General features: G+C 37.7%; 1 protein-coding gene across 3 annotated transcripts in view; it reads left to right on the forward strand.

Moving 5' to 3' along the window:
* NEBL (nebulette) overlaps positions 1-13,679 on the forward strand; it is a 251,878-nt gene that overhangs the window by 61,986 nt on the left and 176,213 nt on the right. For all 3 annotated transcript variants that reach the window (XM_051610332.1, XM_051610329.1, XM_051610330.1), the window contains exon 3: positions 6,876-6,960. In XM_051610332.1, coding sequence (XP_051466292.1) covers positions 6,876-6,960 — 85 coding nt within the window. The remainder of the gene's footprint in view (positions 1-6,875; positions 6,961-13,679) is intronic.

Below are 13,679 nucleotides of genomic sequence, written 5' to 3' on the forward strand. Positions count from 1 at the left end.
GTTACCCAGGTTTTTGGCTTTTAAGTAGTTTTCTTCCTTTGGTTGCACTCCAGTTTCATTACAACTGTGATCTACCAATATATGGCGTGACAGTTTTTCAGTGAATGAGAATTTGGATTTTTAGTAGGAAATGCTTTTTCAGTTAATATTTACTTGGAAGGTGAAGGCTTAATACAAGCAGTAACATCTTTGATGTTATTGTCATAGATTTTTGACAATGAAGAATGTTAGAATGAAAGTTCTGTTGCATTTCTTGCATTTGAAAAGCTGGCAGAGAAAAAGGCATTATTAGGATAAATGCAAGTTTTACTTCTCTTCTGCTTGTGGATGGACATGGTATCATAAAGCCTTACATTTAGATGTCAATTTAGATGTTGCATTTAAATCCCCATCCTGGGTGCTTTTGATTGCCTAGGAACTTTTAAAACTGCCTGACGTGGTCTTAACTATGAGCTTTGGAGATGTTACTGGCAAGATTTCCTCAGCATGACACAATTAATTGCTGAAATTGGAGTGTTTCTTGAGTGAGGTGTTTGGACTGAATGGTGTTTGGAGGTGAATGCCAACCATTGGTGCTCTGCAGAGGACATTACTAACATTAATAACAACACATAGAAAAAAATAGTAATTCAGTGGTGAAACACTTTACATTCTTTATGTTCATCTGTTGAGCAGGACTCAATTCCAGGCAGGAATACAAAGGCTCTTGGATATTCACAAAGTAGTTCTAATTTCTGCTAAAAGAAGGAGTTTAGACAGTGTTGACTGACTGGATAGATGTTTTGGCACAGAGAAGAGGAGAGTTAGATGTAGAGCCTATTAGCTGTATTCGACATGGAATCTGCTTGTCAGGATTTGCAGTCACTTTGGGCTGTACAAAATCCTGCACCAAACGGATCATGATATTTACTGTTCCTACTGTTTTCCTTTGTAAATATGCTATTGTTGTACTGAAAAAGTATTTTTCCAATATTCATATGATTAATGCTGTTTTGATTGTATTGTTATTTTTCAGTAAATGGCTCTTTTTTTCAGCCTCTTGCAGAGGACACTAATGCACTAACGTGTCTTGGGGCCAAGTACAGTCAGAATATTTAATATGGTCCTTAACCTTAGCTTTTGTAGGTATGGGTCTCTGTATGGAGGTATCAAGTGCAAGCCTGGTAGCACAGTGATGTGCAGCATGTGTCTGGTTGTATGACAGCATGGTATGTGGTCTTTCACTTGGTCCAGCAGTAAGGGTGTTATGACTTTCCCCAATAAGCAGATGGAATAACTTTGCTTGTAGTATTTTTTTTTTCATGGATCTTACTGTTTCCTGAATCTTCTCCAACCAGTACAAACTCATGTCACGAGGGGAATTTTCTCATAACATGGAACTTGTATTTAGCTAACATATGGGAACTTTCTCTTTAACTTCAAAGAAGTAGTATAGATGCAGAAATTAAATACCTGAGAAAATAAGTCCCTTGAACAATAGAAGATAAAGATGGACAAATATTTTTTCCAAAGCAGACAAATTGCAGAGTGTCTATTCTTCAAACAGTGCAGTAGAAGCTTGTAGCCAAATAGAACTCGTCTTCAGAGTCCATTGTGAAATCTTCCTTGTCCACTTCTTTGCCAGAGTTCTGCCATACCAAAGCTGTGTTATCCACTAGTTACATTACTCCTCCTCCAAAAGCCTTTATAATCACATGCAAATACATGATCTTGCACAGAAAGTTCAAAACAAAACCAGAAATCCAGAGAAATCCCTCCTGGAGCTTCAGAGCAAAAAACACAACTGAGCAAAAATTTGAAAGCTGTGGACAAGTCAGCTGTGGACAAGATTTCCCTCCTTTCTTAGCTGTCATGCATCTTGCCTGTCCTTCTGTGAATGGTACGGTTTCCAGGTAAGGAGTGGAAAGCAGTCCCCCATGCCTCTTCAAACCTGATGGTAAACTGCCAGCTTAAACACTGCCTGGCTCAGCATAACTTAATACCTTGTCACCTTTTTCCTGACTAAAAATTTAATCTCATGTCTTTTATATGAGAGTTAATTGGAGATCTCCTGTGTTTCTCCTTTGTGTTTTTGTGCCGTTTGTGGATGTGGGCTCACATCATGATTAACAGATTGAGCCCTTGCAGGTCTGAGAGGGAGCTTCCCTAGGATCAGCTGTTGTGAGCTTGGGTTGCCTCCAAGCTGCTACATCATTATCACCTGCTTAATTTCAGTTTGAAACTTCTGGGTGTGCTATACTGAAGTGCTAGTTAGAAAAGCAGAACTAGCTTTCATAGTTTCTGCTAATTCTTGTCAGATTAATTTTCTTTTGTTGTTTTTCAGGGTTGTTTATTTATTTTCTTGTTGTTGTTTCATTCTGTATTACTGCAAAACCAGCAACAATAACTATATTTTCTTAGTAGGGTTTTTTTGTTTGTTTGTTTGTTTTTTTAACTTCCTTATCTTGTAGAGTTTGCTTTAATTGGAAGAACAGGTATTACAAAAAAACATTAGAAGAGGAGAGATATAGCCTAACAGGACAGCCAGTGGTGGTAATTGGTATTATGAAAAGATGTGATGGAGCTGACCCTCTGCTAAGTAGAATAATTTTGATTCATGTATTTTGTGGCTGTTCTCTGGTTAGAAGCTTTCACAAATTTTATGTTGTGGACAATTTACTGAATACGTATTCTAGGGGAGAGATAACCCAACAGAAATCCAGTAATTCCGACAACGGTTACAATTCTGTAACTGTGAACAGTCAATGTTACAGTTAGAAAATATACACACATACAAAAATCTTGTGGTCATATAATAAATATTGGATAAGTCAGAATGAAGTATGAGGAAGTTAATTTCAGTACATGCTTGAATTTATCTCAAGCTTTTAATCTGACCTTTATAAAAAAGAGGGGAAGCTGAATCTTCATCCCATTATCTTTCAGAACATGTTTTTTTTTCCTTTTGCTGGTTTGAAAGCATGGAAAAAAACTGATGAGAACCTTACAGCTAAACAAGTATTTGGGAAAATTTCTATGCTTAGTCACTGGAAAAGCTAGGAAACTTTAAGGTACTTTCCTGAATTCTTGGAGATCTTACTGATACTGTTTCCAAATATTGAAAGCAAAGGAGTGAGAGAGAGTTGTGGCTTGATTTATTAATCAAGCTGTGTGGTTGAAGCAGGCAATACAGTAACCCACGGCAGAGACACCATACTGTGTATCCTGATTTGTTCTGGAACTTCTTGTATAGATCTTTATACAGGATTAATCCTAATAGCATTAGAGTAATAAGACATATTGCTAAGTAGATTTAGGCTACTAACAAAGACTTAAAACAAACAAAAAAATTCCTTTGGACATTACTATTAAGTAACTGACATTACATCAACCCCTTCAAGTGATTCCCAGCTTTTTCTCAGACATCAGCTTGGACAAAAGAAGCAATGGATTACCAGAGACCATGATAGCACTGTCAGCCTTTTGAATTAAAGGCTGTTGCCATCCTGTTACTCATCCTTGTTCAGAACACTGCAGTGAAGTGCTATATAGCCTCAAACTGATGCATCTGAGGTAGTTTTCAGATAATTTAGTATTTTAAATACTGACACTTTTAATGATCCTGAAGATGTGCTATCAGTAAGCTTAAAACAAATGTTAATGCTGAAGATAGGATTTAAAATTAACACTAGTCTTTAAAATGTATTTTAGGCAAGAATTTCCATATATTAGAAGGGATGTATGAAAAACCGTGTCTTTCTGGTTTGATATACGGTGTGGGTGGTTTCATAAATCAGCAGCAGTTAAAATGACAGTTCACAGTAGAATGGTCTGCTAATTTAATTTTGCTAAATGATTCTTTTTTTAATCACTGTAATACATTATGATAAATGTCAAAGAGGGTCAGTTTAAAGGCCAATTTAAATTTCAGCAGGTTTCTTCACTTGTCATGTGTATTGTTTACTTCCATGGAGAAGTGCAAATACTTTTCATTGATATAATCAGCTTCCATAGTGATTTCAAGCATAATAAAGCACTCCTTGTTCAAGGCTAAGCATACCTTTTTTACTTGAAGTACAGAGCTACTGCTTCTGAAATAAGTAATGACCTTAGATACATTGGTTCCTAAGTGGTTTGCTGTGACTGTTGACATACCTGTGACTTTCTGAATACTAATTGTGGAAGAAAACCTTTGTTTTGCAAATGATCAGAAGTGAAAACTGGTTTATGATAGGAAAAAGTTATATGATCTTATGCTTCAAAACAGAGAGGAGGTTTAATTTGGAAGCGTGAGTTTACAAATACATGTTCTCTGCTGCTGCTGGTGACAGGGTGCCTGAAGGCTGTGCTTTTGATTCCTGCCTCAGTGCTGTCTGCGTATTTCACAAGAGAGCTAAGCCAAAAACCCCATCTGAGTGGATTCCCACTCTGTGCTCTCCTTGTTAAAAGGGATGAGTCCAGGTGATAGCTATGATCATAGTACCAGGGTCATGGTATGTAACCATGGTGACAAACAGTGCTATGAAAGTTTATGGGAATGCTTTTGACATTCAGCATGTGCATGACATCATTTCTGAATTGCATGTGTGGCAGTTGTTTTTTATAGGGGCAGGGATTCTGTCATCTGCATGAGTTATCTGTGGACATCCAGTGGCTGCTATCTGAAAGGCTGCTATTCTTTAAGGTGTGCATTATGTACTGTTCAGTGCTACAATCTTGCTTGGATTATCAGCAAGCCCCGGCTGTGAGGTGGCTTGTTGCCTTCCCCATCTGTCCATTGCTGCTATCCAAACAGGGCTTACGACCCTCCTTGTGGCTAGTCTAGCATTTGTTTTTCTCCTCTATGCAGAAGGAAGGATGAGATAGAAGAGGTGAAATAAAAAATTAAGGTCTTCTGAAAGTATCTGCCTGTCCCAAGGTATTGCATTATGCTGGTAACGCTCACTTAATGCAAGAGCTGATTCCAGTTGACGTAATCTAAGCAAAGCCTAGTTCTGCCTCCTTGTGTGTTGCTGGAGCTGAGGCTAAGTTGTTTGGCTGGCTAGCATCATCTGGCTGTAAGGGGGTGTCATAACCTTGAGGGGTTATGTGTTGGTAGAGGTTCAAGCTGTTGAGACTGAGTTAACTTCCAATGAAACAATTATAACATTGAAAGGTTACCCATAATTGGCCTCCATGACCAGTTTTGCTCAGGCTGCCAATTCTGGGTTATCCTCCAGTGCCCCAGTGTGATACCCAGATTTGACCCCCTACTACCATCCAACTGTTTAATGTGGGTATTCATACAATACAAAACCAATGTCCATAGACTAATATTGGAAAATAGAAGAGAAAAGCACCCACTGAGTTACAGTAGGAAGGGAATGAAACCAATCAAACACTGAGGTTATTAAAAATTTGCATTAATTTGGAATCTGAATATTGCTAGTAGTTGCTATTTTTGATGTAACTTTATTTTAACTCTATTCAGATATTCTTGGATAAAAGTATACAAAAACTTAATAGTAACAAAGGCAACAATGGTACATATATCACTCATGATTGCAGTTAAGGTGGCTGACAGTGTTATATGGTCAAGTGTCCTTGGCTGGGAGGATGTCACTGAGCTAGTGAGATCCTCAACTAGTTTTGCTCTAAGATCAGCTTTTATATAGGAAGGTTGCTTTACCTTCTGCACAATTATTTGCCTTTGTGATCCCAAGTCAAGCCACAAATCATAGACTGACGGCTCTTTCATTGAGAGATGAAGACTTAGGTTTAGTCTCCTCTATGGTGTCCTTACGTTTTTTTGTGTCAGCGATATTTGCATGTTTTTGTGGTCTGCAGGCTATGGTGCATCCTGTTGATGCACACCTTTTGAGGCTGGAGCTGCTGTTGGTCACCACAGTGGGGGTGGTGATGGAGAAGCACCTAGTTTGAGAAGGGAGGAGAACATGCAGCAACCTCCTTAGGCCTATGCAACACTCCCAGTGGTTTCTGTGGCCAAAGCTACAGCCTAGGTGGGACTAGGGAGGACTTGGGTGTAACTGCACAAGAATAGACTGTACAGTGTCATGCCTAGAATATTATTTTCAGTGTCATGAATTATGGTAGACAAGTTGCTAACGTAATGGGTGGGAAAGCATTACACCGTAAGTTTTTAAACTTACAGTGGCACTGTTCTACCATCTGCTAGTGTCCAACCTGGGATGGCTCTTATATTGCTCTTAGGAAAAACTTCTTTCTGTGGAGGTGTTGCATCTTTCCTCTTTCTGTGATTTGACTATTAAAGTTGTATATAAAATGCCAAAAAAATTAGTAGGAACATACTGTAAAGGTGTAAAAATTCAAATGGAAAGAGGCAAAGATGCATAGACTGCATTTCTGAGCCACTACAACCTTTGGTACTGAATATTAACACATTTACTATAATGTCACATTTACCGTTAAGGCATTGGGCCTTTCTGTAACTGGAATGCACCCACCTCAATCCTTCTGCTTTCTGCAGTAGTGGATTTAAGACACCATGGTACTCCAGCTGTAGTCAATGATGCAACTTTTCAGTTTTCATGAATCACTATTTTAAGGCAGTTTAGGTTAGTCTTTATTCAGCACACGACTATACCATGACAATGCAGTTAAATGTAGTTTTGTTCACTCTATTGAAAACAAGTTTTGGCCAGTTGATCTCTGCAGTCAGTGGGCAGGGTGAAAGGGTGGGATTTAGACTCATTACAGGCCTGCATTCATGTTGTTTTGGCAAGACATGGATGGCACCATGTTTTTAGAGTAAATACTTCTAACACAAACCCAATCAACTACAGAGTTCTGTACACTGTAGGAAAGAGTGCTGGAATGCATTTGACTTTCTAGTGTGTGTAAATATTTACCAGTTGTCTTTGTGGTTCTTCTTCCAGACATTACCCAAAGCAGTCCTTCACTACAGTGGCTGATACACCAGAAAATCTGCGCCTGAAGCAGCAAAGTGAATTGCAAAGTCAGGTAAATAAAATAATTCTTTTGTCTCATTAATACTAGACTGTCAGTCTACCTCTCTATAGTTTTTCTAAGTAGTATTAGTATTTCTTCATACTGATATGTAGTAGCACTCTAATTTCATTGTAAAAAATATTTTTAAGTTGATGTAATACTGCAAAACTCAGGATTTTATTTCTGATCTCACTTGTACTAGTTACAATACTATTGTAAGTCCATTGACATCACTGAAATCTTTCATTTTCAGCAGTATACAAAGTATCTAAATAGATTTTAATGTTAGAAATGTTATAGCTCAGCCTAGAGGATTCATTTGCCTTAGTCAAACTGTCATTGTCAGCGTGCATCAAACTTAATAATAAAATAGCCATGTGATTAGAAAACAATTCATTTGTCATTAGCAAACATGTAGAAGCTTTTAATAACTTGTCAACACTAAACTAACTGAATAATCAGTTTATGGATCTGTTATTTCCTCTTTGAACTCATGTATGAGGCAGTCTGTAAGCCAGTTGTGGTAAATACATATCAGTAAAAACTTACGTAGGTTTATAAGAAATATGTTGCAATTAAAATGTGAAAAAGGGGTGGGGGGTGGGGGGGAAGGGAAGAGAAGGAAATGGCAGTGAAGTCTTAGGTTACCCAAATGTCATGTTTATTTACTATTGTTACTCAGTAGTCCATAACATATAGTTCTTATTGATATTAATTCCTGAATATCTGGGCAACACCACTCTCCTCCCCACAGTATAAATTCCCTGTTGTCTGGTTTTACACAATGGTGGAAGTTGGCCTGGCTGTGTGAGACAGTTGATAGTATTTGATTGCATTTCATTTTGTGAAAGTTGTTTGTTTTGTTTTACTATTGTGGTTTTAGTCTGGATTGATAATTGTTGTCAATCAATATAATAAAAACCTGTAGCAGAAAACAGACAGTAGACAACTAGATGTTTCTTGTTTGGGAACCTCTCTGTAGGCTAGTGGGTAAAATCAAAGGAGTGCTAAATAGAAATTCTAGCACAGACATTCAGTATGATACAAATGTTAAAAAATTCTTTACCTTTTGCCACTACAGTTATTGATTATAAAATGTAAGAGAAATTATTTCATGCTGAGATTCTGCCCTCTAGAAAGAGGAGAGTTTGTGGAATGTACACCTCTTGATTTCAGTGGACTTCAGAGTGGACTTGCTTCATCATTGTCCGTGGTTCTGTGTACCATACCTACCATTCTGTCACAAAGAGGTACTTGTGAACTATACTTTTTACAGGTCAATTTAAAAGAATATAAGCTTTGAGCCCACAATTATTTTAGGGAAAATGTTTGAATTTAGGAGAATAATAAAATATTACTCCTCTTTCTGCCTGTTTTTCACTGGATTGTCTTGTGTATCTGCACATGCACCCACACTCTCATGGGTATATACGAATCTCAGGCCAAAATTTAAAGTAGTCAGGTGTATTCTTTGCCCATGGCTACCTCTGTCTGCTTATACTTAGGGTATTAGTTATACTGTGTCTGAGTTTGCCTGCTGGGACTTTGTAAGTATTCAGCTACATGAGTCTAATTTGGTGACTACTCTCTGGCGATGGGCAAAGTGGAAAAGAAGCTGGATGCCTTCCTCGTGGCTACATCACCTGCCTTGGGAGCCCATGGTGACAAAAACTGAAACAAAGATTTCAAACCTTGTGCTCACAATACTGAGCCTCAACTCTCATGTGAATCATGAGCCTTAATCTAACAGGCCCTCAGGGAAGCTTCCAAAGCCATATATTTTTAAGTACTAGCAAAAGACAGATTTTAATAGGACTGATTGCTGTAGATAAGTAGGCTTTAACTGGAGAGCTTGTTTGAAGTTGTTTAAGAAAATTATGGATGGGAGGAATCCTGTTCGGGTGTTTAGAGTGGACAACTCTCCTATATGAAGGCCAGACAGATCAGAATTTAATTTAGAAAATGTACCTTGTCTTAAAGCAGTCAGCTTTCTCTATGTTTATTGTGATAATACTTGTGAGGAACTAGAGTCAGTTGATAATTGTCAGGGAGGTGTAGAGGTCAACTGGTAGGCATCAGTTTGAGTTAAGACTAATATAGTAAGGACTGAATTAATTTCTGGTTTATGACTCTGTGCTATCTCAATACATGATGGGCTTCTCCAGTTTAGCTCACACATTTAAAACTCGCCTGTATCGATTTGTCTGTCTTGGCTAAATGTTGACTAAGCCAAGGAGCATGGTCTTTTTCTAGAGCCTTTAAGATAAATTACTTTTTCTAACCTATTTGAAACATGCTGATATGGCACTTTAGAAGTGTAAGAAAACTTGTTCTGGTATTTTCTCTATTTGAAAAGAGAGGACTTGTTGCTACTCCTTATCCAGTACTAAGAAACTTGGAGTTTACTTATGTGTAAACTTGGTGCAACTGTTCACCATGTGCTGGCCTAAACTGCTAGATAAGGATTTACTCAAAATGTGGAAATAGATAAAACCCCTTTATTTGTACAATACATGTTTTTACAAGGTTACTAGGCAGTGAAGATCTGCAGTTGATTTAAGTATAGTTCTAAATTTTAAGGGCACAATTATCTCTTCTTGGAAGAAAGGCCATAACATCTCTGATCGTAATTTGCTTCCTCGGTGTTGATTCCTATAAAGACTGCATGAAGTAGCCTAGCCTGTAAATTGGTTTGATGCTGAAATCAAGATTCCAGCGACTTTTCATAATCCAATTTAAATCTTGTAATAAAGAAAACTGTAAATTACTAATAATTTCTGTAATACTTTGAAGAGTATAATGACAGAGAAATTTCCACCCTAGATCAGTCCTGTTGGCAGTCTTGCCCATTGTCCTATCTTTTTAGAGGAAGCTGCAGGACTCCCAACTGAAACAGATGCATGATACATAATTTGCCATTGTTCAGGTCTCATCCTATTTCAGTGCTCTGCAATAGAAAAAAATGTGTATGTGATTCAAGAGAAGCCTTTCACATGAAGCCAAACTTGGCTGGGTACAGTCACATTATTACTACCTTCCAGTATTCATCAGAGCTGCTTGAGCCTCCTGCCAATGCAGTGACAATTTGGGACTGAAGAAATTCTGTGTTAGGTAATGTAAAAATTATATTAACTTCTGAGTAAGGAAAAGTGCTTTCTAGTTTCAAAGTAAACATTACAGTGCTTTTGGTTCTGAGGAGGCACAGCCCTGTGTTTAACTGCAGGACTTCAAAGATCTTTTCAAAATCCATAGCTTTAGAACTATTGTTTATCTTATTCAGAAAAGCAGAAGGAATTGGTAAAGGAAACACCAATAAATATTGTATTACCTAAAAGAAATGTGTTTTTGTAAATTTGTTGCTTTGATTTTAATTTAAGTAGCAATTGACAGCATTTTAAGTTGAAGTGCTGGGTCCTCTATCAAGAATCCATTAAGGTCAGCATCAGGTGCCCGGCTGTCATGTTGACATAACACGACAAGAGCAAAACAAACAAATCAAAATACTGGTTTCTGGAGGAGTCAATAGAAAATGGATTGCTCTTTAGAACACTTGAAAAATTACGCTGTTAAGAAGTCAAAGGGCAACATTTAAAAGCTTTCCAGAGAACATTCTTCTATACAATATAATTTTAGAGCTTTCCCCTCCTTTAGCTTTCATGGGCTTTCTTTCAACTCTGTAGTTTGAAAGAGACACAAATGTATTTTAGGAGAGGCTGTAAGTTTGATTTCCCATTCTGGAAAACTCCCCAGTTCATTGTGCCATCTGACTGAAGAAAAAGGAGTTTTAAGGTCTTCCATCCTCTAAATAAAGAGTATGGACAGGGATCCGGTGTCTTGAACTAGATTTTTCTTAATGCCCGTCTGATGAAAAATCCCTGTCTTTTCTTTGTTGGAGGTTAGTGCATTCTCTTACTCCAGAGCACACAATGGATACTTTCCAAATGCACTTCCCTGTCCTAGATGAACTCAAATACAGAAGTTACCAACATGCTCATCTGAGCTATGGTTACATGGGAATTGCCTTCATGTACCTTAACTACTGATCTAATTTTTTAAGAGTGTAAATTTGCTCTGTGACCTTTAGTTCTGTGTCAGTGCTGGGTAGATCAAAATCAGCAACTCTGGTTGAAGTTGTAGAAAGAAACAGATGTTCTGCAGCAGTTCTTGTCAGGAAAGGTGTGGAAGTGTTGGATCCAAGGGAGGGCTGATGTTTAAGGTAGGTCCTCATACTCCAACACTTTCAGAGGAAATGTGAATCCTCTCTGTCCTGTCTTTCCTCAGGTTAATTTTGACTATTTCCCTCTCCTTTCTTGCCTTCTTCACTTTACCTCTCTGTTCCATGAGTGCATGTTAGCAAACTTCCAGGCAGATTCTTCTTACGACCTGTTTTTCTTTATTTGCTAGTAAGTTTTTTCAGTTTATACGCTCTGCTTTTGTGAAGTCTCTGGAATGAACTGCCACAGTGAATACTATTGAGGAACAAAATGCTAGATGGATTACCAGTGCAAACATTTAATGGATATCCTGGGGTACCCTGAGTGAGCTCATTGGAGAAATCATGGAGAAAACAGTTCTTGAAGCTAGAGGTAAAGATAAAAATATCCTCCTTCAGCTGAGGAAAGGAGGAAGAAGTATGGGATAGCAAGCAGAGAGGCCTGGGGGGTTGGATCTAGATGATCTTAAAGGTGCCTTCCAACCTTAGGCATTCTATGATTCTATGACTTTGTAAGTTGTTCCGGAGGATCCTGGAACAGAATTTAAAGAAGGGGTTTTTCCAGATAGCCATCAGGCACTGATTATTTATCTGCTTCTCTCTCTGGTTGTCCAAGGATCTGAACCAAATCCAGTGTATGGGTATTGAGAGGGGTGAGAGAGCAAAAAGACTGCCAGCTTCTCAGTCGTCTTCTTGATACTACTTGTGAGTGAGAAGTCCTGGAGCAGTTGATTGTGTTTGTGCATTAAAATAAACCCAGACTACCTGCAGGAAATTCTCCCTTGCTCCCCTGTGAGCTGCTACACATGTTGTAAATCATGCTTACCTACTGAATGTGAATTTTTTCAACTCATGGTTTGTTCTTTCTACCTCTCAGAAAACTATTTAAGTGACTTGCTTTATCTGCATGAGTCAAAGGCAGAAAAATCATTCTTGATATAAAGCTTGAGAGATGTGCAGGAGGCAGAAGGGATTTCAGTCCTCTGGGAAAATGGTTATCACCTCTTCTGATTGTGAGTTTGCTGAGTACATGAGGGATTCTGTCTACATTCTGTCTGCATTGGGCTAGCTCCTATCACTGTGCTACCTTATTTCTACACTGTTTCTGTTGTTGTTGTATTCTCCCCCACCCCCAATTATTATTATTTTTTTTTTCCCCTTTCCTTCTTTCAGTTACTAGACAGGCTGTGAGATTCAGGATGTGACAGTCGTGTTTCCTGTCTTTTCTTGTCTGCCACTCCTCACTGTCACTGAGTCTAAACCAGCACGTGGAGATAAACAAGTTGTAACCCTGTGGTCAGGAGACACCAGAACATGAAGCAAAGACACCAAGTGGGGTGTAGCACTGAAGTAGTTCATAAACAGATTGGGAGGCAGAGAAGGAGTTTCTCTGTGGAATACATTGGCTTCTTTTTGTGTTAATGACACATTTGTAGCATCCTGAAATGCTTTGATTTCACAGGTGGAAATACAAGTAGTCTGAGGGGAAACAAGAATGGACAGCTTTTTGAAATACAGAAGAATAATGGTTGACATTAGCTTTAAGTTAAGACTTAAGTCTTAAATCTGATTCCTGGTACTGGCTGCATATTTGACTTTTTTTTTTTTTTAAATTATTTTTTATGCAATATCATTGGCCTGTGTAGAATTTTAAACTAACTTCCAAGTGTAATGTACTGGTCAGGGTAAAAAAAGTTACTTATATATAAAGGGATGGGATAGTATTATTTTTCTTGTTTTTACTTATAAAAATAACTATTTTTTTCTTAAGAATTGACTGTTACTTTCATTTTGGCCCAGATCACTCACTGAAAATCAGTAAGTTAAACTGGGTAGACAAAAGCAGTACACTAGCTTTCTTTTTTTCTGAACCTATGTTATTATGTGTATCTGCATTTATATCTAAGGGTACAATTATGGATCTCAATGACTGAGCAAAACAACTGCTTCAGACCTTTCTTTTTGTACTATTTCTTCATTTCTCTGCAAAAAAAATCTGCAAAGATGGTGATCGAAGGAGAACATGGTGAAGCAAAGATGAATACCTTTTCAACTTTAGACAGACTCACACATGAACATCTATGGAAAATGTCAACCTGTCTCAACTTTCAGCTTTTCACTGTTGATTCGATGATACAAATTTTTTTTATTTTTTTTTTTCCATTAATGCTTGGCCTGTTGTTAATTTCTATGCGATTTGAAAACCTGATATAATTTGGTAAAGGTGACATGAGAACTGAGTTACATTTAAGGAAGCACAATAGTGTCTGCAGAGACTCAGAAGCAAGCAATGTAAACTGTTCCTACTGGTCAAAAAATCATGAAGTGTATAAAATACACCATTGCAGGAGAAAAAAATACCTCTCCCAAGAGGCAAGACTCAGAAGTAGGATGCAAAGATACGAATACGATGAGATACATTCTTTTAGCATATGTTGATGAGGAAAAAAATATATTACATTTTTTCTTTCACATGTCTATTTTAGATGCACATAATGTTTAACTGTAAAAAGTGAAG

The sequence above is a fragment of the Apus apus genome, chromosome 2 (assembly GCF_020740795.1).
Source record: "Apus apus isolate bApuApu2 chromosome 2, bApuApu2.pri.cur, whole genome shotgun sequence".
Taxonomy (NCBI): Eukaryota; Metazoa; Chordata; class Aves; order Apodiformes; family Apodidae; genus Apus; species Apus apus.